General features: G+C 38.1%; 4 protein-coding genes and 1 pseudogene across 4 annotated transcripts; 4 read left to right on the forward strand and 1 right to left on the reverse strand.

The window, feature by feature from the left end:
• The first annotated feature begins 454 nt into the window (after positions 1–454).
• Positions 455–2,658, forward strand: LOC126621864 (pentatricopeptide repeat-containing protein At1g05750, chloroplastic-like; annotated as a pseudogene).
• Positions 2,659–4,954: 2,296 nt separating this feature from the next.
• Positions 4,955–6,988, reverse strand: LOC126620692 (uncharacterized). Its single transcript, XM_050288922.1, has 2 exons — positions 6,789–6,988; positions 4,955–6,564 (listed from the first exon to the last, which is right to left on the reverse strand). The coding sequence occupies exon 2, from the start codon at positions 6,375–6,377 to the stop codon at positions 5,088–5,090; it is 1,290 nt and encodes a 429-aa protein (XP_050144879.1). The 5' UTR covers positions 6,378–6,564; positions 6,789–6,988; the 3' UTR covers positions 4,955–5,087.
• Positions 6,989–7,832: 844 nt separating this feature from the next.
• LOC126623418 (peptidyl-prolyl cis-trans isomerase FKBP13, chloroplastic) lies at positions 7,833–9,711 on the forward strand. Its single transcript, XM_050292307.1, has 5 exons — positions 7,833–8,277; positions 8,463–8,555; positions 9,161–9,221; positions 9,315–9,383; positions 9,480–9,711. Exons 1-5 carry the CDS (start codon positions 7,891–7,893, stop codon positions 9,542–9,544), a joined length of 675 nt encoding a protein of 224 aa, XP_050148264.1. The 5' UTR covers positions 7,833–7,890; the 3' UTR covers positions 9,545–9,711.
• A 6,316-nt stretch (positions 9,712–16,027) lies between these two features.
• Positions 16,028–17,817, forward strand: LOC126623419 (uncharacterized). Its single transcript, XM_050292308.1, has 2 exons — positions 16,028–16,322; positions 17,489–17,817. The coding sequence occupies exons 1-2, from the start codon at positions 16,106–16,108 to the stop codon at positions 17,629–17,631; spliced, it is 360 nt and encodes a 119-aa protein (XP_050148265.1). The 5' UTR covers positions 16,028–16,105; the 3' UTR covers positions 17,632–17,817.
• A 4,086-nt stretch (positions 17,818–21,903) lies between these two features.
• On the forward strand, positions 21,904–26,912 carry LOC126624749 (vacuolar-sorting receptor 6-like). Its single transcript, XM_050293850.1, has 13 exons — positions 21,904–22,460; positions 23,697–24,389; positions 24,475–24,563; positions 24,698–24,767; positions 24,908–24,991; positions 25,129–25,205; positions 25,308–25,389; positions 25,485–25,567; positions 25,731–25,794; positions 25,946–26,074; positions 26,204–26,307; positions 26,420–26,537; positions 26,617–26,912. The coding sequence occupies exons 1-12, from the start codon at positions 22,163–22,165 to the stop codon at positions 26,534–26,536; spliced, it is 1,890 nt and encodes a 629-aa protein (XP_050149807.1). The 5' UTR covers positions 21,904–22,162; the 3' UTR covers position 26,537; positions 26,617–26,912.
• The last annotated feature ends 808 nt before the right edge of the window (positions 26,913–27,720 follow it).

Consider the following 27,720-nt stretch of genomic DNA (forward strand, 5'->3'; position numbering starts at 1 on the left):
ATCCGGATAAGCCGCAATTTTTCTGCACGGTCATCGTTCAGTCAAACGTCATGTCACGTTTTAACGGAGCTCCTGATGCCCAGGTTAACAGCAGTATGATTATGAAAGCAAAACGTAACTTTATTGTATGAAAAAAAAAAAAAAAAACTAAAGGTAGTAAAGTACGAATTTCAAGATACTTAAGAGCACTAAAGTGATAATTAGTGGGTGAAGATCTTGCTATGTCATCAATTAACAGAAAAGTTAACAGCTAGACTAACGAAAATATCAAAGTGGTAAAAGAATCAAACTTTAGGTATGAAAGTGTAACAAAAAAAAATAGGTGTAGTAAAGTACAACTTTGGCGAAACTTGAGAGTAGTAAAGTTTTGAATTATCCAAAAAAATGATTGGGCTAATGCCATTATTAATGCACACATTATGAACTTGGGTTTAGGTTTGATTTATAAGTGGCCAATTCGCTTCTCCATGCATGAGCTTTTGCTTCCTTTGAAGATGCCTGTGAGCTATTCGATGAAATGCCTGAGAAGGACACGGTCACCTGGAACACAATGATTTCTGGGTATTTGAGGAGTGGGGATGTAAAGAGAGCACGTTTGGTTTTTGAGGAGATGCCAGTGAGAGATATTGCTCCATGGTCTGCCATGATCATTGGGTATGCGCAAAATGGCAATCACAAGCGTGCCTTATTGCTGTTTTGGAGTATGGTAATGAATGAGAATGAGGGTTTAAAACCGGACTGAGTCCACATGGGTTCTTTTGGGCTGTTGGAGGGGAAATCAGTTCATGGGTTTATGGTAACATAGCATTGGGAGTTCAATGTGGGAATTGGTACAACATCGGTTGACATGTATGCTAAGTGTAGGTGTTTGAAGGGAGCTAGAAAGGTTTTTGTATTGATGCAAGATCGTAGTGTCGTGTCGTGGAATGCATTGATTTGTGGATCAGCACAGCGTGGCTTCAGCAGAGTAGCATTGTCTTTGTTTGAGGAGATGCAACAAGCCGGTGTGAGGCCTAATGAAGTGACTTTCACAGGAATTCTTAGGGCTTGTAAGCATAAAGGACTGATCGAGGAAGGCCGAAAATACTTCAAGTTGGTGGATGAAAGTGGCTTGGAACCTACAATTCAGCATTATGGATGCATGGTCGATTTGTATGGGAAGGCAGGACTTGGACCGTGTTGATTTGTGAACCGGCACAACATGGCCACAGCGAAGCAGCATCGTCGTCTTTGTTTGAGATGATACGAAAAGCCAGTGTAAGACCTAATGAACTTACTTTTACAGGAGTTCTTAGTGCTTGTGTGCATGCAGGACTAGTTGAGGAGGGCTGGAAATATTTCAAGTTGATCGAAGAAACAGGCTTGGAGCCTAGAATTCAGCATTACGGATGCATGGTTTTTTTTTTTTTTTTTTTATTGTGAAAATATATTAAGAAAAAAAAGTAGAGAATCAATAAGTTAGAGGGGACATGAAGCCAAACCCTAACAAGAAGAAGAAAATTATTAGAAACAAAAAAAATCAATTAAGAGAACTTCTAAGAGAAACGAAAATTTGGAAGCCCCGAAAGATTATGAGCAATAGCTGCAGTTGCACACGACGGACAAGAATCCCACCAATGAACCCCAACCTTATCAACACCATAGTTTGCCAAACAATTTGCCACCTGATTTTCTTCGCCATAAATGTGAGAAAACCGAACTTGCATGGAAGAGATGATGGTACAACAATTTGCCCAATCCACCGATAAATGCCTAGGCACTTGAGAAGATCCATTACAAAAAAAATGCACTGCTAAACAAGAATCACACTCAATCCAAAGAGAATGCCAACCCCTCTCCAAAGCCATAGAAACATCATGAATAATAGCTTTAGTTTCTGCCTCCAAGGCAGTCGCAATACCAAAAGATCCTACAAAGCATCCAAGACAATGACCCAAGTGGTCACGGAAAAGATCACCAAAACCAGCCATACGGGGAGAACCACGAGCCACACCATCAGTGTTAACTTTAACTTGAAAAGAAAAAGGACAAGTCAAAATAACCTCATGAATTCTAGGTGCCCTTGAAGGCCTTCCATGCATTCCAAGCGCTCTAAGAATGCAAAGCTCATCAACTGAATTTAACATAAAACCCATACCCCAAGAATTCATCTCACAAACTTGCAAATGAATGCCATTAACCAACTGATCAACTGTAAACATTTTTCCTTCAAAAGGGATTAAATTTCGAGCTTGCCAAATTCTGTAAAAACCTGCCCCAATCATACCCCACCACAATAATTGAAGTTGAGTACCGAAACCATGCCGCAAAGGATAAGAAAAAAATGATGTGATATCGGAGAATTATGTAGAAACTTGTATGGCAAGGCAGGACTTTTAGAGGAAGCTTATGAGGTTATTAGGAAAATGAGTCTTGAGCCCAATGTCGTTATTCTGACTGCTTTTTTATCTGCTTTTAAGGAGCATAAACAGTTTGAGATGGCGTAACCAGTGGTTGAGTAGGTCAGGGCAAAACGAGAGAACGATGGTGAGGTTTATTCTCCTCTCGAGTTTGTATGCTTTGGGTGGGAAGTGAGAGGATGCAGAAAGAGTGAGGAATTTAATGGACAACCAACGTGTAAGGAAGGTCGGGGCATCTAGTTTTGTTAGAAGTGGATAGCAGAAAGTTCACATTCCATCTCTCCTTGGGCAAGTTATGAACATGGGGTGAGCCTTCAATATTATTACATGGTTTACTTGTTCACGAGCAACAGTAGTACATTGTTCGGAAAAAATAACATTATCTGGTTTGATTGTTATGTTCAACTACTGATGAGATGGTGGATAGAATCTGACTGATATCCATACTAATTTTCCAGGTAAGTCAACATGGACAGCCGGCATTTGATCAAATTTAAGCTGTATGTATCACGTGCAAACGGTTGATCGGATTTGTCTCCTCAATGTACTATAGTAGAAGTTACATTCAGTAGTTTCTTGCAAACCAATTTGTTGCTGTTTCACCCCCTTCTTCCCCACAATTTTTCATTCGTGGCAATCATTGTTGTTTTAGTGTACATATTGTATTACTTATAAGAGAAAAAGAAAAAGGCAATTAGTAGGAACGTTCATTTTTTAACATTTGATTGCATAGCGATCTGGTGTTGTTTAGTGTACATATTGTATATCTTTCTTTCTTCGCTAATACCGCAATGGGATCAAAAGAATTATACTCATCTGCATCGTTTATTAACTTGACTGCTAAAAAACAGTAAGAAACAACCAGGAAACGTACACACCCAACAAGACGGACACAGGCCGGCACAAGCCGCACAACCAGCAAACAACCAAACGTAACAAACCAGCAAACAGCCAAACGTAAGAATAAGTCTAATTCCTACAGTCTAGGAACTGGTGTTGGCCACCACGGGAGCGCATATGGGTAACTCTCTCCAAAAATTAAATGAAATCTTTGCGGATAGCTCTAACCTTCCTTCACCTATGTGATACATGAAAACGTCTTCACCGAATCTGAAATACATGGTGTCTTGATTATTCGGGTGGAAATTTAACAACTCAACCCAGAGGTGTCTGTTGCTTAACTGTTCAGAGATCAAATCAATATCCTTGGAAGGCAGGGAAACTCCGTGGAGTGACCATATGCATTTGTTGGCTTTGTCGGGTGCCTCTGGTAATTTGAACTCCCAAATACTGAATTGATCATCACCACTCCATGTCACCTTACACATCCGCAGACACCCTCCACTCTCACCTAGAATCCAATTATCTCCATAACATAGGGCATCAGGCTCCTGAATGAAAAGATATTTAGGAATATTATCACCACTACTAAAACTACCCCACGGATCCAACTCAAAAGTATAAGCAAAATCATTAATCTCCCAGTAAAACCTACCGTTGTGAGCAACAGCCGAATGAGAAGTAAAATTCAAAGGAAAACAACTGCGAATCCTTTGTTGGCCGCGTAACCAAGCGAACACCCTCCATTCACCCCTAGTCTCAGAAGAGATCATCTCCACATTGAAGCCGTCATGATCCGATAATCCTCGCACAACCACCCACCTATACTCAACATTAAGTTTGATGATATTATAACTAGTACTGCTACAGTCTTTCTTAGATGGGGAGTTGTTATAACATGGATCACACATGAATCCCACTCCTACGGGTTAGTTTCACCATTGTGGACTTGGTTGACGACAATCTTTTTTATACTAATATACTGCAACTTCCTTCGGTTTCTGTAGCAGTATTAAAACAACTTTGATGGGGTTAGAGTTCTCTTGAGATTAAAAGAACACGCAGACGAACAAAATACGTAACGGCTGTTATTAATAGGGTTTAGGATTCTCTTGAGATTAATCTTAAACTCTCATGTGTTATAATATAAGTGGACAATAAAGGTTATGTTGCAGTTATTATTCAATTAGATATGTAATTGTATAAATCCTAGCATATTATGTATAGAAATTCTATCATAAATCATATAATTGGAGGGCAATTTTCTTTTTCGCTTTACTAGTATAAATAAAGGTACAAAGATTGAGGAATATAAATCATATAATTCCTCAAGTGATTCTTTCCTTCACTTTCTATTTTATTGAATTGATCTACTTGCTATTAATTAAATTGTTCATCTTTCAATGTCTCTGTTGGACGTAATGCAATGTATTGAAGATAGAATTTTGGAATTGAAGTTTTGATTCTTCTACGAACATGTTCACAATATTTATCAAGCAGTCCAAGTACCCTCTAACCAGGATTTAAGTTCGATATTTTTTGAAATTGATTGCACCATAACATGAAACCCTAATTTACGTTTTAGGAACTTTATATTCTACATAAAACTATTTTTCGCAATTATACTATATTATTGTTGGTAAACTTAAATGAGAATGCTCAAATTTTTGCTTTGGTTTTGGAAATTAAAATTTTTGATTAGGAAATGCATGAGATGCAGTTCAAAACGTAAATGAGAAATACAAGAACACCGAGTTTAACGTGATATAAGAAACAACATGAAATGAAATGAGAGGTACACACGCCACAGGCTAGCAAACGACCAAAAGTAACAAAAAGGACTAGTTCCTAGAGTTTAGGAACTGGCGTCGGCCACCATGGGAGCGCAAATGTGTAGACCTCTCTCCAAGAACCGAGATCAAACGGAGTCTTTGCAGCTTTCTCTAACTCTAACTTTCCTTCGCGAAAGTTGCCCGTGACAATGTGTTGATCAAATCTGAAATACACGATATCTTGATTATTCGGGTGGAAACTTAGCATCTCAACCGTGCCGCTTCTGTCTTCCTGTTCAGAGAACAAAGGAATATCATCGAAAGGCTGGGTTATTCTATCGGCTAACCATTCAAATTCCCAATCTCCCTCGGGCGCCTCTTGCAATTTCAGCTCCCAAACACTGAAGGGATCATCAGCACCTAATCCCACCTTGCACATCCGCAGACACCCTTTGCACACACCTAGATGCCAGTTACTTGCGCTAATAAAAAAAGCGTCCGGCTCGTCGATGAAACGACATTTAGCAACATTATCACCACTACTATCAGTAATGAATGGGTCCAACTCAAAAGTACATTCAGAAGTAGTAGGCAACCAATAAAACTTTCCATTGTGAGCAACGGCTGAATAGGAAATGAAACCTTCAACATCAGTATGAATACTTTGCAAGTGTTTTAACTGTTGTGGGCTGCATAACAGAGCCAACTCTCTCCATTCACCTCTAGTCTCAGTAGAGATCATCTCCACATGGTAGCCAGCATCTGACGAATTCCGAACCATTCGCACAATCGTCCACCTATACTCAGTATTAAGCTGGATGATATCAAAACTTGTACTGCTACCGTCTTCTCGAGAAGAGGAATTGTAGTATGGATCACACATGAATCCCACTCCCAATGGTGCAACTTCACCATTGTGGACTTGAGGGGCGGGCGGAAGAGCAACCCATTGCTTGGTGTAAGGATTGCAAATGTAGTAATCACCTCCAAGCCTATTCGTCGCGCAGCACAAAATCAAGTCATTATAAGTAGCTACCACAACTGGTTCACGGTCTTCTTTATCGCCAAAACACGGAAGGAAACTTAGAGAGAGATTGCTTGATTGGAACAGCGGATGTTTGGACGTTGTAAAGACTTCAGTTTTGTGCCCCTCCACGTCGCTAAAGGCCAATATAACTAGAGTACTTAGGATGGGCTTCTGTTGAACGCGTTGGACACATAGAAAACGGCGAAGAAAAGAAGGATCGGAGATGAGACGTAACCAACGCTTCGACACACTTTTGCACTGAAAGACAACTTTACTGCAAGGAATTCGACAAAGGATTTCAACCAATAAAGGGTCAGGAAGATCTTCAATGCATATCATCGTGATCAACTCTGATGGTCACTCGGTGATATACTATTCTGCTGCAGCTATATATTTACTTTTGGTAGCAAGCTTCCAAGGAATTCTGATGGGGTAAGATCGACACTTAGAAACATAAATTGGAGCGAAAGTTGGGGAAATTTATAGCAATGCCACTTGAACTTTTACTCGAGTTGCAAAATATCACCTGACAGAAAAATATAGATTGCGTAAATTTTCTGTTCAAACTAGTTATGTACAGTGCGGGTGCCTCAAATTTTTATTTAGTTTTTTAACAGAGAATTATATTTAAGACACAGGGTTTCACAATTTAAAGTTCCAATCTTTCACAAACAAACCCAGGAATTTAGAAAAATACAAACGATCGAAAGCAAATTGAAACGAAAACAATATAAGGTACTCTGCACACACCTTGAACAATCTCGCAGGCCACCGGTGAACGGACGGAAATCTTCTATCCCTGGGAAGTTAGGCCAAGGAGAGAGAGAGAGAGAGAGAGGTAGGGGAATCGGGAGGTCGAAGGAAGCTAGGTGTGATTTGCTGGGCGTTGACTGAAATGAGTGTCCATATTTTAACAGATCCGGAATATCTTCATTTCTTATTTCTCCCAGGTATTTTCTAATGAATCCGGATCTTCTTCGCATCCAAAAAAATCTGAACATAAGGATTAAATGATTCGGACCGTTAAAATTTGATCAAACAGTTACAATTATTATAACTTATTTAGAGACCTCTTATTTGTAGTCGTTGGATCAAATTTCCACAGTCCGGATCATCCTGGTCCTTTTCTCATTACCAAAAAAAAAAAATGCAATGGTGTGTAAAAGAAGAAAAAGAGTATGTGGGTTTTCGGTGTGTAATGCACATTAGGCCAAGAGCAAAGAGACTTACCGACGCTTGAGATGATACGATAGTGATATTCAACGCTAGTTAGGCATTGACATATAAACTAATAGTAAATTAACGTACATAGAAGTGCTTGATAGGTTTGAAATACAATCGTTGTATCATCTCGAGCAGAGAATAAGTTTTTGTGCTGAATATACTCTTATCCTGTGATATATCTATCGCGTAATGACTGTATAAACACAAACTAATTTTAAGAGAATTTATGAGTGTTTAACAGACGTGAAACGTAATTTATTCGGTCACATTTTTCAAATTAGCTCTAATTTTAAGGAAAACTAACGAAAAATCCAAAAAAACTTCCATTTTAATGAAAAGTCATTTTTAAAGGTATAGTGAATAGTGACAGTTAAAGACAAAAATATGATTTTTCGTTAAAAGTGAACAGTACTGGAAGTGTTTTTGTTAAAACTCTCATAATTTTAACCTGTAAATTATTTCATAACCATTATATCCAATTTGGCAAATCCTAATTGGGCTTTCCAGATAGTCACTGACAAATCCTATTTGGGACATCTTGGCCCATATAACATTCATCACAACTTTATTGCAGAAGCCAATCTTTGTTTTATCTCTCAGTTGATAACTGGTTGGTTCAAAATTGCAAATGAATTCCTTGGCATCTTCACTTGGCACTTGCAGTCCCAGAAACTTGAAAACACCCAACATTTTGCTCCAAAGGGATCATCTCAGCACATCAGAAGCACCAAAACTCAATATCTTAAGCCACCCACACAGGAGCTTTTCTTCTTCTTCTTCTTCTTCTTCTTCCCAACAACTGCAGAATAATGAGAAGCCAAATTTGTTCAGCAGAAGAGAAGCAATTGGTTTTGGCTTCTGCTTTGGGCTTCTTGATGTGCTTTTGCTTCCTCAGCCCACAAAAGCAGCTGAGGGGGCAGCAGCTTGTGAGCTAACCGTGGCTCCATCTGGCCTTGCTTTCTGTGACAAAGTTGTGGGGTATGGCCCTGAGGCTGTTCAAGGACAGCTGATTAAGGTAATTAATCAGGAATTTATTTTTCCAGATAATCAAAGCCTATTACTGGATTCTACAATATGGGTTTCTTGTTTATGTATTTAAATTCTTGAAGCAAACACGATATTAAGAATTGTAATTAACTAATTACGATTAGGGTGTTTTTGCATGTGGGTTCTGAACAATTTTGTGAAACAAATGCACAGGCACACTATGTTGGGAAATTGGAGAATGGAAAGGTGTTTGATAGCAGCTACAATCGTGGGAAACCTCTTACTTTTCGTGTCGGTGTTGGTGAGGTGTGTCGCTAATTGTACATCCATGAGTTATATGAATGTGTTCATAATTTTCAGCAATGCTGTGCTTAATTGCCTTGACCAATATCAAATCAAGAAATCTGTTTATTTGAGCTATGAACTTGTCTAAATTTGGCGGTGTCCTGCTTTCGGTACTTTGATTTGCTAGCTCAAGAACCTGACTTGATGTTTGGGTGGCTTGCTTTGTGATAAATTGTTGCCTGAAAGGGAAAAAAAATGATCCAATGATTTCGGATGAAACCCGAAATTTGGAGTATGTAATATTGATAGGAGAGGGAGCATTGTGTTGAATTTTTACGGAAGTAGGACAATGGAAACAATGCAGAAGGTAGTATCTTTGTGCTGTTGCCAAGGCTTAGAACCATCTCTCCTTTCGCCGAATGTGTGCAACCTTGTGCCTATAGAACGCATCAACCTTCTTGAATGAAATCACCCCATCTTTTGCAGGGTTAAGAATTTAACCCAAACGTAATGACTTTTACTGCATTTAGTTATCACATTACTAATTGATCAGTAAGTGTAGCACACGTAGCGGTTTTCGCTACCCCTAGATTGAACTAAAGTATTGTATTCTGTAAACTTCACAGGTCATCAAAGGGTGGGATCAAGGTATTCTAGGCGGTGATGGGATTCCTCCAATGCTTGCGGGTATTGTACAAAATCCATGATTGCACTGTTTACTCTTGTGTTCTTACTCATATAATCGACATCAGGAAGTTGATTGTTTTTCAACTTGATTAGGGGGGAAACGCGTGTTGAAGCTTCCTCCGGAACTTGCGTATGGTGGAAGAGGAGCTGGGTGTAGAGGAGGTAAGCAGTCAGTCAGTCATGTTATGCATTTTCCATTTTGTTCCCTGTGTTTGTTGTAGAACCTGATGAAGTGTACCGTTCTACGGCATGGTCCAGGCTCGTGTATCATTCCACCAGATTCAGTTCTTCTGTTTGATGTGGAATTCGTAGGCAAGCCATGAGATCGAAGCGACCGAGGAGAGAGGAAGCAGACTACCACTTGATCTTGTGAATTGGTTTACTAGTGGTAAAATGGAAGTCCGATACTCCGTGTCTTCTTGTTCTGTGGATATCAGTAAATTCTTATGAGAAGAAGAGTACGAGATTTATGGCCATTATTCACTATAAACTGCTCAATTCCCCTCCTCTTTCATTTTAGTCCTCACTTAACCGATCATCTAAGTTTATTTCGTTTTTGGCTCCCATCTTAAATCAGAGAAAATGTGTTTTGTGACTGTAATATTGTCACTAGCCTACGCATTATAACATTGGTGAGCGACAGAGTTTATATTTCATGATATAATATATGCAAGCTATAATATATATGGGTTGAAAAGATGTGTGGCGGTGTAATGCTAGAGAGACTATTTAGTTGAATCATATTTTGTGGATTACATGATGTGGGCATCCAACTCGGATGGCAGATTGTTGTGCTAGGATAGCACCAAACCTTTTAGAACCAACTATTTTTAACCCACAGGAAATATATCAAATGAAATGCAAGAACAAAATATTAAAGACACCAAGATTTTAACGAGGTTCCTCAACAGTCAGTGTAACTGGAGTACGTCCTCGGAGCAGTAGGAGCTCACCCAATAATCCACTATCAACCAAATGGGAGTTTACAAAGTGTTGGCAAGCTCACAACCCAAAACCCCAATACAACCAATAACTCTCACACACTAAAGAAACAAATAGAGAAAGAAATATAGTGATTAATTTCTTCTCTATATAAAGCTCAAAACTATTACAACAATAAAACTTTGATGGAGTGAGAACTAACCAAGAAAGAAAATCACCTTTCTTTCTTATATGGGAGCTGCGTACCTCTCTTCTTCTTTCTGCTGCTCCTTTCTATTTTCTTCTTCTATGCGACAACCTTTCTCCCACACCAAAAGGCAGCTGTTGCTGCTAGTTAAAAACCCCAGGAGTCCCGTGACTTCTCACATGGACCAAAGAAAAAACTTTAGACAAATTGCACTTTTATTTTCCCCAAAACAAGGAAGAAACATAATCATGTTGTCTTTTTTTTCTTTTGATTTGTTTAATAGCCACTTGGCTACTTGGCCACTTTTTCAACAATCTCCACCTTGGCCAAGTTCCGAAAAACGCCATGATAAGCCAACCAACACAATTAACACACAACATCACTCCCAAACATTAGCAAGAGAATAACTCATGCCGAGCCAAATGCTCCAAAACTCCTACTGCTCAACGCCTTCTTTATATAGGCATAATGTGAGCCAAGTTCAAACAGTGAACAAACTTGGCTACACCAACAACCTTAGTCAACATATCAGCGGGGTTGTCTTTAGTTGGAATCTTCTAGAGAATGATTTCCCTTTCACCAACAATTTCACGAACAAAGTGATAACGCACATCTATGTGCTTGGTCCTCGCATGATGAACCTGATACTTAGCCAAATAAATGGCACTCTGACTATCACAATGTACCTCCACCTGCTTCTGATCAACCCCCAAATCTCTAATCAGCGCATGTATCCAAATGACCTCTTTTATAGCTTCAGCAACTGCCATATATTCAGCCTCTGTAGTAGACAAGGCAACAGACGACTGCAAAATGGACCTCCAACAAACTGGCCCTTTAGCCATAGTAAACACATAGCCTGTAGTAGACTTCCTTCCATCCAGATCACCTGCATAATCTGAATCAACATAACCAACTGCAAAATGACCAATACCAGAGTCATCTCTCTCAAAGCATAAACCAACATCTCGAGTACCATGGAGATACCTCAATATCCACTTAGCTGTTTGCCAATGCTCTTTACCTGGATTATGCATATATCGACTCACCATGCCAACTACATGAGCAATATCTGGTCTAGAGCATACCATTGCATATATCAAACTACCAACCAAATTTGCATATGGTATATTTTTCATTTGCAGCTTCTCTTTATCAGTTTTATGACACTGTAGAGAACTCAATTTAAAATGAGGAGCCAAAAGGGTACTAACTGGATTGGTTGAATCATGAACTCCAAACTTCCAAATCAACTTCTCAAGGTATTGTCTTTGATTCAAACTGACCAAACCCTTCTCTCTATCTCTAGTGATCTCCATGCCAAGGATCTTCTTTGCTTCACTAAGATCCTTCATCTCAAACTCATTCTTCATTTGTTTCTTCAATTTCTCAAGCTCTTCAACATTCTTTGAGGCAATCAACATATCATCAACATATATCAATAAATAAATGAAAGACCCATCTTGCAACTTCTTGAAGTACACACAATGATCATATTGACTTCTAGAATAATTTTGGCCTCTCATAAATTTATCAAACCTCAAATACCATTGCCTTGGAGATTGCTTCAAGCCATAAAGTGATTTCTTCAATTTGCAAAACAAATTTTCCTTCCCTTTCACTATATACCCATCCGGTTGACACATATAGATCTCTTCATTCAAATCACCATGTAGGAAAGCCGTATTCACATCGAGTTGCACAAGCTCAAGATCATAGGAGTGCTTCACAACTGGAGAAAATATTTCATTGTAGTCAATGCCCTCCTTTTGTGCATACCCTTTAGCAACTAATCTTGCTTTAAATCTCACATTGCTTTTCTCATCAGCATCTTCCTTCGTGGCATACACCCATTTGCAACCGATAGCTTTCTTGCCCTTAGGCAATTTAGCTAACTCCCAAGTCTTGTTCTTCTAGAGAGAATTCATCTCATCACCCATGACATTGCACCACCTCTTTTTCTCCTCACTCTCAATAGCTTCCTCAAAATTGGATGGAATCTCTTCAGTGATTATAGGAAGAGCAAAAGCAACATAGTCACTATACCGAGCTGGCTTGGTAATTTGTCTCTTTTCTCTGTTCTTGGCAATAGACTCTTGAGGTGAAACTTGCTCTTCAACTTGAATAGAATCTTCAAGTTCAACTTCTTCAACATCCTCATGATTTCCAACTTCTTCACTTGTAGTGGCTTCGACATCAGCGGAAATAGGATTTGAAGTACCAGAGGCAACTTTCTCAAGCTCCACCTGTTGGACATCTTTCACATTCTTCTCAGAGACTTTGTACATACTTTCTTCATCAAATGTCACATCTCTGCTGATTACAAGTTTTTTCATCTCTGGGCACCACAACCTGTAACCTTTGACACCACTACTAAAACCAAGAAAGATTGCCTTTTTGGCTTTAGGATCAAGTTTATTTTCAGTCACATGAAAAGAAGCAGGTGAACCAAAAATACGGACATAGTCATAATCAGAAGAAGGTTTTCCAGTCCATACCTCCATTGGTGTCTTACCCTGAACAGCAGCTGAGGGTAACCGGTTGATGATGTGACATGCATAATTAACTGCTTCTGCCCAAAATGACTTGCTTAAACCTGACTGAGACAACATACATCTAACCTTCTCAAGCAAGGTTCGATTCAATCTTTCTGCAACTCCATTTTGTTGTGGAGTTCCCCGAACACTAAAATGTCTCACAATTCCTACCTCTTTGCAAACTTTAAAGAAAGGGTCGGATGTGTATTCACCACCATTATCCGATCTCAAAATCTTAATCTTTCTCCCAGTCTGGTTCTCAACAATTTTCTTCCAACCCAAGAAAATGTTTAACACCTCACTCTTGTGCTTCATAGTGTAGACCCAAGACATTCTTGAATAATCTTCAACAAAGGTCACAAACCAATGTCTACCACTCAAAGAGGGAGTCTTTGTAGGACCCCAAACATCTGAATGCACATAATCAAGAATGCCCTTCGTCTGATGTACAGCAGTACCAAACTTCACTCTAGTTTGCTTCCCCAAGACACAATGCTTGCAGAAATCAAGCTTACAAGTCGTGGCACCTTTTAGAAGACCTTGTTTCACAAGCCCTTGTAGAGCTTTCTCACCGGCATGGCCTAATCTCATATGCCACAGTCTAGTAGTATCTGAATCAGATGTGCTCATATTTTCAGAGACTACAGATGCTTCACCTGTCATAGTGCTTCCTTGCAATAAATACAAATGGCCACATCGAGGAGCTTTCATCACAACAAGTGCACCATAAGTAACTTTCAATGTATGTCCATCTCAATGAAACCTGAAGCCCTTGGATTCTAAAGTACCCAAAGAAATAAGATTTTTCTTCAAATTCGGTACATACCAAACACCTGTCAACTCTTTAACCATGCCATCATGCAACTTCAAACGAATTGTGCCAATCCATTTTGTTATGCAAGGATTGTCATCTCCCATGAACACAACGCCACCATCAAACTCTTTCAAGCTTGAAAACCAATCCTTGTGAGGAGTCATATGATGAGTACAACCCGTATCCAACACCCACTTAGTAGCACAATCAAATGATGAGGAAGTGGTTAAAGCAAAATCAGAAAAATCTGTTTCAACCTCAGCAACATTAGCTTCAGAACTTTTTTTGCCTTTGGTCTTCAACCTAGGACAATCTTTCTTCCAATGGCCCTTATTATGACAAAAGGCACATTCATCCCTTTCCAAAGGTTTTCTACCTTTAGAGTTTCCTCTAGGTCGAGACTGTGATTTTTTCCTACTAGAAAATGATCTTCTCTCCGATGATCTACCTCTAACAAATAAAGCTTCCGATGTACTATCATGGTTTTTATCTCTATGCCTCATTTCATAATTCATCAAGGCATTTGACACATCTTCAAATTTCACAGTTTCTTTACCATGCATAATAGTGGTAACAAAATGCTCATAAGAGTCCGGCAAGGAATTCAACAATATTAAGGCCTTATCTTCATCCTTAATATCCTCATCTAAATTTAATAAGTCGGCAATCAACTTATTAAAAGCATCAAGGTGTCTAATCATTTTTGTACCTTCTTTGTATTAGAAGCGGTAGAGCTTTTTCTTCAAGTGTAGCCGGTTCTCTGCACTCTTCGTCATATACTTGTCTTCCAATTTTTGCCACAACACACTTGCTAATGTCTCCCGCATCACAAAATACTTCTGAGTTTTTGCAAGGCACAACCGAATTGAAGAGCAAGCCCACAAATTTAATTTCTCCCATTATGACTTCGACATAGCTTCCGGCTTCTCTCCCAAAGCGGCAAGTAGATCTTGTTGAGCCAACACATCTTTGACCTCACATTGCCACATTCCGAAGTTGTTTGTGCCATCAAACTTTTCCACTTCGAACTTTGTATTTTGCACCGTAGTTCTTGCAAATCCGGAGCTGCTTCCAAAAGGATTTTCATCTTGCCCATCTGACATCTTTGACAACTAGACAGTACCCAAGAGCAACCAGTGCTCTGATACCAATTGTTGTGCTAGGATAGCAGCAAACCTTTTAGAACCAACTCTTTTTAACCCACAAGAAATATATCAAATGAAATGCAAGAACAAAATATTAAAGACATCAATATTTTAACGAGGTTCCTCAACAGTCAGTGTAACTGGAGTACGTCCTCGGAGCAGTAGGAGCTCACCTAATAATCCACTATCAACCAAATGGGAGTTTACAAAGTGTTGGCAAGCTCACAACCCAAAACCCCAATACAACCAATAACTCTCACACACTAAAGAAACAAATAGAGAAAGAAATATAGTGATTAATTTCTTCTCTATATAAAGCTCAAAGCTATTACAACAATAAAACTTTGATGGAGTGAGAACTAACCAAGAAAGAAAATCACCTTTCTTTCTTATATGGGAGCTGCGTACCTCTCTTCTTCTTTCTGCTGCTCCTTTCTATTTTCTTCTTCTATGCGACAACCTTTCTCCCACACCAAAAGGCAGCTGTTGCTGCTAGTTAAAAACCCCAGGAGTCCCGTGACTTCTCACATGGACCAAAGAAAAAACTTTAGACAAATTGCACTTTTATTTTCCCCAAAACAAGGAAGAAACATAATCATGTTGTCTTTTTTTTTTCTTTTGATTTGTTTAATAGCCACTTGGCCACTTGGCCACTTATTCAACACAGACATTACGGAATCACCTTCATCCCCAAACTTTGGGCAACCATTAGTGGAAATATTTAAGGGTATTTAAAGAATGGCATAGGGGCGTTGAAATCCATATCTTATTGAATAGTGATTTACAAACTCAAGGGACATATATAAACACGAATCATTTTTTTAATCCTGAAGCTAAGGAAAAGCATGGAGGCACATGAGAAATTTTTCATGTGACTGGAACACGGTAGTACATCACTTGTTTTTATATAAGTGGTCAGAAATTTTATTTTTTAAGTTATTAATTTTTTAACATACATATCCTACTATTTGTATAGTGATACATAATATACTACCTCATGTGCTGGTCATATTGAAAATTTTCTCGAGGCGCTGAGGAGAAAATGATTGCGAAAATCACTTCCATTTATTAATGCATTCAGGGTTAAAATTGGAATTCCAAAGAACAGAAGAAAAAGACCAATTCACCCCCAACTAATCAACCAAACCGATAGGACTCTACCGAACTATAAATACCGAACGTAAATACTGGTCCTGCCCTTTCGCGTTTCGCAAAACCCTAAACCCAAAAGCAAGGGAGGCGAAGGCGGTGCAGAAACAATGGCGAAGTCGATGAGATGCAAGAGAGAAAAGAGGCTGAGAGCCATTCGCAGAGAGATGGTGGAGCCCTGCTACGACAAGAAAGACGAAGCTAAGCTTGCTGCCCAGGAAGCTGCCCTCGCTGCCCCTAAGCTTCCCGTACGGCCGCCTCCTAAATCCACCTCTGCTATGGAGGTCAGCACCACTAACGGCGCCTCCGCCTCCACGAGCAACATGGGTATGCTCTCTTTTGGTCGATACCCGTTTTAATTTTTTGCTAAATTCAACTACCCATGTTCTAATTTGTACTTAATTTGTTGGAAATTATGTGTTTCCACCCATTTTTCTTCATTTTTTTTCATTACCCATCTGCTAGTTTTGCTTAGATTTCTATCAATCCGCTTGCTTTTTGTGATGCCCTGCTCTTGCAATGTGCAATTTCGATACATATTGATTGAACAAATGGTCTTTTTATTGTTAACTCTTAACATATATGCATCCATAGATTGACAGACAGTACACGTTTTGTGATGGAATTATTGTTTAGGGAAAAACTGAAATTTTATTCAGCAACAGAGGGAAGAAAATTACTTTTCATTCCTTGCAATTTCTCTACAAAGTATATAATTGGAGTGTTTTGAAAGAGTGAACTTTTCGTCATCAAAACAACTAGAGTAGGTTTGTATTTTCGGAAGATACCATTCAAAAAGTGAGTTGTGTACTTGGGATTCTCATTTGTAAGTGGGGACATTGTAGCTGGGTTAAACACTAGGCAGAAGCTTTTAGTATGGAACTTTCTTGGAAGTTAATTTCAGTTTACAGCATGATTCCGATGCTTGGTTAATACATGTTGTCTGAATTCAAAATTGATTTTAACGTAAAACGAACAAATCGAATTAGATGGGGGCAGGGGGTGCCTTGTTTCAGTAGTTTATTTCAAGCTATGTAGATTTTTAGTTTCTGCATCCCTTAGTGTTGGATATCTGCTCTAACTTTAACCAACTCTTGTCTTCAGAAAGTTTCTCAAGCGAGATAAAAGGGTAGGTCAGTTGGTGGGAATTATTGGCACATTGGGTTTGTAGCGTAAGTAATTAATAATATACATTGCCTTGATCACACATTTGGCGAGCTCATTTTTCAGAAAATTTAAGTGAGTACTTATTATTATTGTTTAGGTTGTATTCTCGTATTCTTATTCATAAATGTAATTATATGATGCCTGCATTTTGTATGATTATATTATGTAGGCAAGTGTTGATTTACAAAGTTTGAGTGTCCTTTTTGAGATGCATAGCAATTCGCATTGTCATTGACGTATAATATTTTCTAGCTACTCAGCATCAATTAATTTATTTGTCCGCTCTTTTCAACTTTAACCATGTGGATGTTGTATGCTTCTAATAGATGTGGACATGGATGCTGTCAATGAAAGAATAGCTGCATTGAAGCCTGCTGGTGGGGTAAGTAAGAAATCCAAAAGGGTGTTCAAGATGGGCAAAAGAAGGCGCCACGGCAAGGGAGGAAAGGTTAAGAGGCGTCATATTTAACTCTTTGATAGAAGAACAGAATGCCCAATTGTAGCCCAATACGATAACATTATCCTTAAGGCTGTCTTGTATTCGGTTTTTCTATTATAGATGTTTGAGAGTTATCATTCGAAAGTTGTAATCGAGCACATCATATGTTAACTTTGGATTTAAGCCGCATTTATGGATGATCTTCTGTTGAAATTACCCTTCTTCTCTAGGGATCCAAACTGTTAATGCCATTTGACGGACCGGTATGCTGTAAGTGATGCCCCTGTATGCAAACGCTGTCATGCCGAGGTGATATGTCCTGTTTGTTTTTGTTCTTCGCCTTTTGGCTATGTGCTATCACTTGAGCTGCCCAAAACAACCTGGGGTATGGTCTTGTTTTTATTTTTCCTATACAAGCCATATTTGGTTCTGGCTGTTGGACCTTGGGTTTCGTCGGCCTTGCCTTGGCCTTTGCTTTTGTTTATTTATTCTAATCTAATTGAGCTAGCCACTTAGTATTACGGTTAAGTGATATTTATCTTAATTTGTGAGTGAGAGGTTTTAGGTTCGATTCTTATCAAAAACGAATTTGAATCGTCTTATTTTTGCTAGCCCATACTAAGACTAATGTATCCCCTCTCTATTAGTGTAAATAGTATTGTTTGTTAAAAAAAAATATATATATATATATATATATATAAAAGAGAATATAAGCTAAATTGAGTGAAAAATGACTACTTACAGAGGATTTCAAAATTGAGTGAAAAATGACTTGTTGGACTGTTTGGTTTTAGTTGTGTCTAGACTAACTGGAATCAGTCAAATTTGGAGACATTTTCTTATATTCTAGTTAATGTACGTCCCCATTTTCTTCTACCACTTGTAGCTATCAAGCCCCAAAAAAACACCGAAAATCCATGACCCATTTTCCCAATAGGACAACAGAGATAAAATACGAGTTTGTTTTATAGCAATAGTAATTAATCGTTATTGTTTTAAGGTTAATTTATTCATCCATGTAGATAATATTTTTGTTTTAAGGTCAATTTATTCATCCGTGTAGATAATATTTTTCTTTGTTTGCTAATAAATCAACTAATTAAACTCATGTTTCAATAATCAATTCGATCCTCCGATTGGATCGGTGGCAAATGCCTAGGAAAAGTTTTCTTGAATTTATCCATGTTTTGTTTATTCCTTATCTTAAAAATCCTAATTCTATTTTTTAATTCTTCAGCTTAATTCCGCTTATGAATGCAGCTTAGAATTAGGTAAAATTTAAAATAAGAAATGGAATAAACACATATACAATTGTGACAAGAGAACATCGCAATGGACGAACTGACGTCCCCCCAATAGGATTATAGAATTTTGTGATTTGTGTCATGAAGTTGAAGAATGATTGTTCATGTCGAATGAGATGCATTGGGTAGTAGATTAAATTCAATAATTTTATTCTAATTGCTTTGCCCCCTTAGGCACTCACACTTGCCGTGTAAGGACATCAATTTTCCCTTTACTATACCAGAGAAGACTTGGGATGTATAATGTTTTTAAGTCAAGTCTTCCACTTATTCTATATTTGTTCTTTTCCTTGTACAATTGACCCATTCTGCAGAGAATATGGAATTAGAAACTTGACTTGACTCGTAACCAAGGTTCTAAAAACGCTGAGCGGTAGACGGGTAACGGGTTGGGGTCTAGGCAGACTAGATTGATTTAAGTTAATTTATTATATACCGTATATCTAATTTTATGTTTAAACTTAAAAAATACATAATTACATTGAGTTACATAAATTATAAAATAGAATGACATATATATTATAAAATATTAGAACATAATGAAAACATGGGAACAAGCACATAATATGTGTTCATCTAAGTATTCAATAAGTCTCTTAGAATTTATTGAAAAAATAAAATGCAAAATGAAAATAATTATTTATTTTCTGTTTAAGTGAAAGTCGCGACCTAAGCAGGTTTGGGCATGCTAGGCGAGCGTCTAAGTAGGTCTAAGCACCATTTTCAAATTTTCAAACGCTTAAGAATTAATCGGGAAGGTAGCTAGCCGTCTAGCACCGAGACGGAGCATAGGCGGAAAATTTTAAAACAGTGTTCATAACTTCTCTACTACGTACCATATTGCAATAATCTCATTTCTAACATCCTCCCATATCTAATTGGTTTTATAGCTTATGAAAATGGAGTATTTAGGAGAAATAATTATTGTCACATTGTTTTTGCTTCATTAGTGAGAAATAATGATTAGAAAACTAGGTTTCTACGAGTCTCTGTGATAAGAAATCGCATCCCTAATTTTCTTAGAGTCAATTTAAGGAAAATGATTTATGCATATTGTATTTTTTTTTACACGTTTTTTTTAGCCATTAACTTATGCAAATTATAAGTCGGCAGTGAAAGTACAAACTGTATATCACTCTAAAACTTAATACATAAATTTGTTTTCCTCCTCTACCTTTATTTTCCCTGCACCAGATATTCCATATACAATCAGTCAATCCCAAATCAATCGTTTTAAGGGGTGAAACATGACTTAGTTAAGCTGATCTCAAAAGTTTAAAGTAATTTCGGAAACATATTAGTGTGATTACATAACAAAACTGTCACATCCCGGCCTAGGCCCCCACCACATTCCGGGCTCAACTCCATCGTAACACGATATTGTCCATTTTGAGCCCCAACCACGCCCTCACGGTTTTGTTTCTGGGAACTCACGCGAGCAGAACTTCCTAGTGGGTCACCCATCCTGGGATTGCTCTCCCGTGAACTCGCTTAATTTCGAAGTTCCTATGGAACTCGAAGCCAGTGAGCTCCCTAAAAGCTTCGTGCTAGGTAGAAATGAGAATATACATATAAGGCTTACTTGATCCACTCCCTTGGACACCACCCAACATAAATTAATGGAGTTGCACCTAACATATAAAAAATTTAATCTGCATGCATCATTGTGCTTCGAATATGAATATGCTAAAAAAGTCTTTAACTTTGATTTTCTCATATAAAACTAGTTTAATTAATGGGAAACCTCTCTCTGTCTCTCACACACACTCTCCCACTCTCTCACATACATTGCTTAGTTTAGTGGAGGTGGATTGTCTGCCCTCCCATTTTCATACTCTCTTCATATCCTCCTGTGATGTGTGGTCACAGTTAAGTCACGTCAATATTTTATATTAATTTTTGTAAAAATAATAAAACAAAAAGTAATAGAAATATAAAATGTTGACGTGGCTTAATCGTGACCACATAAACAGGAAGATATGGGAGAGTATGAAAATGGAAGGGCAGACAATCCCCCTCCTAGCTTGGTGTACTTTCATTGTTGAATCTTGAAGTTTTCAAAGCATGTAAATGTAAGTTCAGTTTGGGGATTCAGTTTTGAAAGAACAAAAGCTTTTTAGTTAAAAAAAGTTAAATAAAAGAGGTGGGTATTTATCAGATCATTCAATCTCACTTAGTAGATGCTATTATTTTCATTGGTCACAATATTAATAATATTTATATTTGGATTAGATACTTTTTAGCGAGGCACGTCAAACGTTTGTATTTTACTGTATGTATTCTAAATGTTGTAGGAGATTCTCTTTTTCTTAATAAAATTTATTTCCTAAAAAAAAATAGCACACAGATTTTGGCAGTCCAAGATTTGTCGATTTTTTAAAAGAGAAAGGTCATTGATTTATAGTCCGTATATGAATTATATTTATACCTACACCAATTAACTCTCTAATGAAAATTTAACAAATAGCATTACCCTATTTGTACCTTCAAAATGAAGTAATAAACCTTAAATAAACATTAATCAACACACATGTTTCTCCTATCAAGAATTAGGTAATATTAATTAATGACTTAAAATTCATTTAAAGTTTCTTTGACTTCTCTCCTTCTCCCCCTCTCTCTTCCCTCTGTCAAGATTCCTATCAAGTACGATGAATATTTTTTTAATAAATAATATTATTTACGTTAAATGAAGAAGGTATGTTTTTTCTCATAATGAGCTAGCAATAATATAGTTCAATGTAGTTCAAAATCGTCTTTGGCAAGAATCAAACCTAAAACATCTTACTTATAAATAAATATGAGGTGTCATGTTATGTTATTATACATCACAAATTCCATTCAAATGTTTATCCATTTAGATTATGATATTTGCTTATATTACGGATGCACTAAAAAATCTCTCAACGTGTAGAAGTGGTTCCAACGACCCAGTCTACCATCCTTCTTTTCTCTCACCTGTCGTTTCCCTTACGTTACAGATTGAAAGAGAAAACTTAAACCCCCTTTTTACACGACAAACAATCTCTCTCTCTCTCTCTCTCTCTCTCTCTCTCTGAACCGAACCGGACCAACTAACCCTTTCTTATTTTCTAGTCCTCCACTCCCCCTCCACCCGTAGACCGTTGCAAAGGCCATTCAAAGACTCGTCGCCATTTTCTTCCACCTCCTCTACCTCTCAAACCCCAGAAACACAGAAAACCCACTTCTTATTTTCTAAAAAAAAAAAAAAAAAACACAAACAAGTCTCCGCTTGCATGGCTTTTCTGCCAAAGCTCACAGCTTTTTTTGTGGTGTTGTTATCAGTTTTTGAGAACCATGTGCATGCAAGGTTTGTGGTGGAGACGGAAAGCATTAAGGTTCTCTATCCAATGAGCTTGCGCTCGAAGCACGACGGAGCTATCGGCAATTTTGGGCGGCCGAACTATGGAGGCTCCCTGGTGGGCGCTGTTGTCTATCCTGAAAAGGGGTCTTCCGGGTGTGAAGCTTTTGAGGGTGACAAGCCTTTCAAGTCGAGACACTGTCGCTCCACCATTGTTTTACTTGATCGCGGAGGTAAATCAATCAATCAATCATCATGTCTCTCTTCATTTATTAAATTTCAAACTCCGGGCAGGGTGGTTTGTAGTTCAAGTGATTAAAAGCGTTAGAGAGTCGCGTGTTTGAATCCCCACTTACAATTTCGATTAGTAGGTTGACTTGAGATCATTTTCCATTATTGTTAAGAATTTGAATGATGAAGATGCAAGTTCACCTAGGTGTGTCTGGAAATCAATTTGGTATGTGTTTGTTTTTGCATGGCTTGTTTTTATAGTTAGGCCCCGTTTGGGATTGAGGTGATTTTAAAAAAAGCCACTGTGAAAAAAAGCTGAGGGTCATTTTTGTGTTTGGTAAACTGAAAAAAAATGGCTTATTTTGGAAGCTGCTGTGAGAATAAGCTGAAAATCAAAGGAAAAGCTGAAGCTGCTATTTGCTGCTTTGAAAAAAAGCCAGTTTTTTCAAAGCACACGGAGCTACAGTGCTCCTTTAATGAAAAGACACACTATCATCCTGCTTTTTTTTTTCCAAAAGCACTTTCACAAAAAAGTTTACCAAACACTCTACTAGCTTTATTTCACAGCCGCTTATTCTCACAGCACAGCCGCTTATTCTCACAGCAGTTTTTTTTCAAATGACAGCAATACCAAACCAGCCCTTAAATTTCCCTTTTTGTTGTGTGTTTTGAGTTTCTTTTGAAAAAGCAAATAGATTTAGCAAAAGGGTGAGAGTTATTTTTCTTGTTGGACTGTTTTGATTTGGTGAGTTTTCCGGCAAGGATGACATGCGTATTTTTCTTTTTTCCGGAATTCGGATGCTGTTTTGGAGATTGTGGATTTGAACTTTCTTTCGTGTGGTTTCTCTGCTTTTTCCCTTGTTCTTCCACTTTTCCTTCTATTTGGTAAAATCGACTAATCAAAAGTCCCTTTCCAGTCCACTCCGTTTCTCTTTGGCTTTAGCTTACTGTTCAATAGATATTGCTTTCTTTGTATTTTGTAATTCCTCCGTGCCAAGAGGGGCAAATTCTAGTAACCAGTCTATCTCTCTCATCGCATGATGTGAGAGATTGAAAGAAGGGGATCTATATACCTCGGTTATATGGTAGAATCTCTCGCCAATAGCCTTGTTTGATGATAGGTAACTTAACATTTTTTATATTGTTTGTTAGTGACAGATTATATTCTAAGTGGGTCTGATGTTACACAACCAATGCTATGGACTTGTAGTTTGAACTTCATGCTACTGCCCTTGTAGGTTGCTACTTTGCTTTGAAGGTGTGGAATGCTCAACAGGCGGGAGCTAAAGCCGTTTTAGTGGCGGATAACATTGAAGAGCCTTTAATAACAATGGATTCCCCGGAAGAGAGCACAGATGCAGATGGTTACATAGAGAAGATTGGAATTCCATCAGCTCTGGTAGAGAAAGCTTTTGGTGATAGCTTGAAGGAAGCGTTAAAGAAGAAAGAAGATGTTGTGGTGAAACTTGACTGGAGAGAGTCCGTGCCAAACCCCGATCAAAGAGTTGAATACGAGTTCTGGACAAACAGCAACGACGAGTGTGGGGCTCGTTGTGATGAGCAAATGACATTTGTAAAAAATTTCAAGGGTCACGCTCAGGTTCTTGAGAGAGGGGGTTACACCCTCTTCACTCCACATTATATAACTTGGTATTGTCCTCGGGCTTTCATCCTTACAAAACAGTGCAAGTCTCAATGCATAAATCATGGGAGGTATTGTGCACCGGATCCTGAAAAAGATTTGGGAGAAGGGTACCAAGGGAAGGACGTGGTATACGAGAACTTGAGGCAGCTTTGTGTGCATAGAGTTGCCAATGAGAGCGGCCGGTCATGGGTTTGGTGGGACTATGTGACAGACTTCCATATCAGATGTTCAATGAAAGAAAAGAAGTATAGCAAAGAATGCGCTGAGGATGTCATGAAATCACTTGGTAAATCGCATGTTTTGATTTGTGTAATGTGTACGGAAAAAATGCTTGTTTTGTGGTTTTAATAGCTTTAATCTGATTGCTGCAGATTTGCCTGTTGACAAGATAAAAAAATGTATGGGTAATCCTGAAGATGATGCCGAGAATGCAGTGCTAAAAGCCGAACAAGAAATCCAGGTCAGACATACTGCACATATCTTTCAAAACCACAACATTTACAAAGATGCATAAGCAAAATGGATTTGTATAATCAGCTTTTTAATTTAGCCACAGAGTTATCTCATTTTTCCTTTTCTTTTTGTTATATTTAGGTTGGACGAGGATCTCGTGGTGATGTTACCATCTTGCCGACTTTGGTTATTAACAATGTTCAGTTTCGAGGTTTGTCACACTTTTGCCAACATTGTTTAAGATATTGCTAGGAACCATCTATGAATTTACATTGGTTCCTTCATTTCATTCATTGGAAACATTTTATACTAAATCAGAATCCTGAAGTTTGTTGTTTAACTGATCCGAAGGAAAATTAGAGAGAACTACTGTGCTAAAGGCCTTATGTGCTGGATTTAAGGAGATGGCTGATCCTCCTATTTGTTTGACTGGAGGTTGGCGTTCTTATTTCACTTTCCAGTCTATACTGTTTGATATCTGTTTCTTGATGATTGAATAACGTACTGATGTCTTTTTCCGTTCCTCTCCCTCCTCCCTCCTCCCCTCCCAATCCACCGTGTTATTTCAACAGACCTCGAGACAAATGAGTGCGTTGAAAGGAATGGCGGTTGTTGGCAGGACATCCACTCTAATATAACTGCTTGCAAGGTATGCAGAAAATCTACATGTAAATTCTACAGTTGATGCCACTTAAGAAAATCTTCCTGCATTACAGATTTTAACTGCATGTTAATTGGTTCCTTTTGTCAGGACACATTTAGGGGAAGAGTTTGTGAGTGCCCTATTGTGAACGGTGTTCAGTATAGAGGCGATGGTTATACATCTTGCGATGGTAGACCACCTCTTTATGACAATTGCAACAAATTTCTCCTCTTTATTAGAACATGTGGGTTGCAAGTCTCAAAACATTTACTTTTTTCTTGACAGCTTTTGGACCTGCAAGATGTGCTATAAGCAATGGAGGTTGCTGGTCAGAATCTAAAAATGGATTGCATTTCTCAGCTTGCTCAGTTCAGTGATCTTTATCATAATCTTTCACTTTATTAGTTGTTCTCTGTGCTTCTTGAACAGAATTCTCTTGCAATTTGAAGTTCTTAGACCTCAAAACTTCGTCATCTTCTTATTTTTTTCTTATCTTAATTCTTCTCTTTTTTCTTTTCGAAACCCAAACAGAATTCTGAGTTATCTGGCTGCAAATGTCCACAAGGCTTTCAAGGGGACGGTCATAAATGTGAAGGTGATTTGAGTTCCACTGTGACTAATAACTCTCAAAGATTAATTTTCTTCTTGTACACTAAATATTCAACTTTGCAAGGTTTTTTTGAAAACCAATATATCCGTAAATCATGTTTTCATCCTTTCTTACATTCGTTCTTACCGTGCATCAGATATTGATGAATGCAAGGCGCATACTGCTTGTCAGTGTGATGGTTGCAGCTGTAAGAACACTTGGGGCGGGTACAACTGCAAATGTAAGGCAGGCCAGTTGTATATGAAGGAGCAAGATACTTGTATTGGTAAGACATCACATTTGAGTCCTAATCACTAATTAATTGTTGCTCGGCACAGGACAGCGTTGATAGTGGGAATGTTTTCCATCCTGCAAGATGTATGTCTTAAATTTTTGTTCATCCATTTAAATGCAGAGAGACATGGATCAAGATTTGCCTGGTTTTTAACTTTCATGGTCCTTGCGGCTGTGTCGGGAGTTGGCCTAGCCGGTTACATCTTCTACAAATACAGACTTCGAGTATGTCTAAAAAGATTCTCCTTTGGCGAGCTCTATATATCCGTCTTGGTTTGATTTACGTATTAATTTAGGAACTCTACCCTTGTTAATTTTTCTTTTACTTCAATCACAGTCTTACATGGACTCTGAGATCACGGCTATCATGTCGCAATACATGCCTCTGGACAGTCAGCAGGCCAGTCAAGTGCACACCGCCGACTCAGAACCTCAACGACAAGGCTCAGTATAAGGTAGCTAATTCTTTGCCTTTATAAGCAGTCTTCTTTCTTGTTAACAATTTGTCCTTAAAATTGTTGCTGCTATCTGCAGAAACACAAGCTAAACCACCTATTCCAGTGAAAGGGCATCCGTGAGCCGGACTGTTTGTACGCAAACGCTTCCTGCGGATACTCAACTCCATTTACTAGCACTTAAGTAAAGCAGTGAAAGCTTCCATTCGGATACGGTATACAATAGTATAGGATGTATTTGTGAGATATCTGCTGGATGCAGGAGATTTTCTTCCCATAACACTCTTTTCTGTGTAGATAAACGTGCTCAGATGTAAATTTTGGTTTGAGGAAAAACAAGGATCAATATATGAACTCATCTTATACTTGTGATTTGTGAGTCAAGGTTTTGGATTGTTTTGTATTCATGAATAACGATCATGTGCTTAGCAATTATCGTGCAAAGTAAATACCAAATGCATGAAAATTAATTGACAAGTAACATGAAAATTAATTGACAAGTAAAGCATGTATATATATATATATATATATGTATATGTATATTTATAAAACAAAAATTTCACTTGGCAGCTATGAGTAGGCTTGTTTCGTTTTTGAAGAAATCTCAATCCTCTATGACAAACTAGTATCCTCGATCTCAACTAATCACTATCATTAATTAATTACTCACCTCGTTTCACTTTTACACCTCAGTAAAGATGGAATATTGGAAGAAATTAAACATACTAGCGGAGTATCTTTGAGAAAGTGTTGGGCATCCAGCACAAAACATGTTTAAGACAATTTCTAGCCCATGGTAACAAATGTGGGAAAAATTAGATATTACGCGAGACTTGACAGATTATGCAGTAGTCTACAGATAAGTTGCATAAAAGCTTTCACTTCTGAGATGGAGCAGAAACTGACCTGACCGGTTTTGCAAAAATGAAAAAAAGGACCTTGAATAACCTCCCAGATGGTGGGTGGTTTGATCCAAGCACCCACCATTTGCGGCAGAGAGAAATTGACCTGATTGCGTTTGCGAAAATGAAAGAATAGAACCTTGAATCAAACCTCCCAAATGGTGGAGCAACCTGTTTGCACTATGATACTCGCGTTTCGGATACAAGTGATTGAGTTTAAACTGTTTTAGTTGGATAAAAAAAGATATGTGTAGCAAAATATAAAACAAATAAATAAAGTT

Source organism: Malus sylvestris, chromosome 5 (assembly GCF_916048215.2).
Source record: "Malus sylvestris chromosome 5, drMalSylv7.2, whole genome shotgun sequence".
Classification (NCBI taxonomy): domain Eukaryota; kingdom Viridiplantae; phylum Streptophyta; class Magnoliopsida; order Rosales; family Rosaceae; genus Malus; species Malus sylvestris.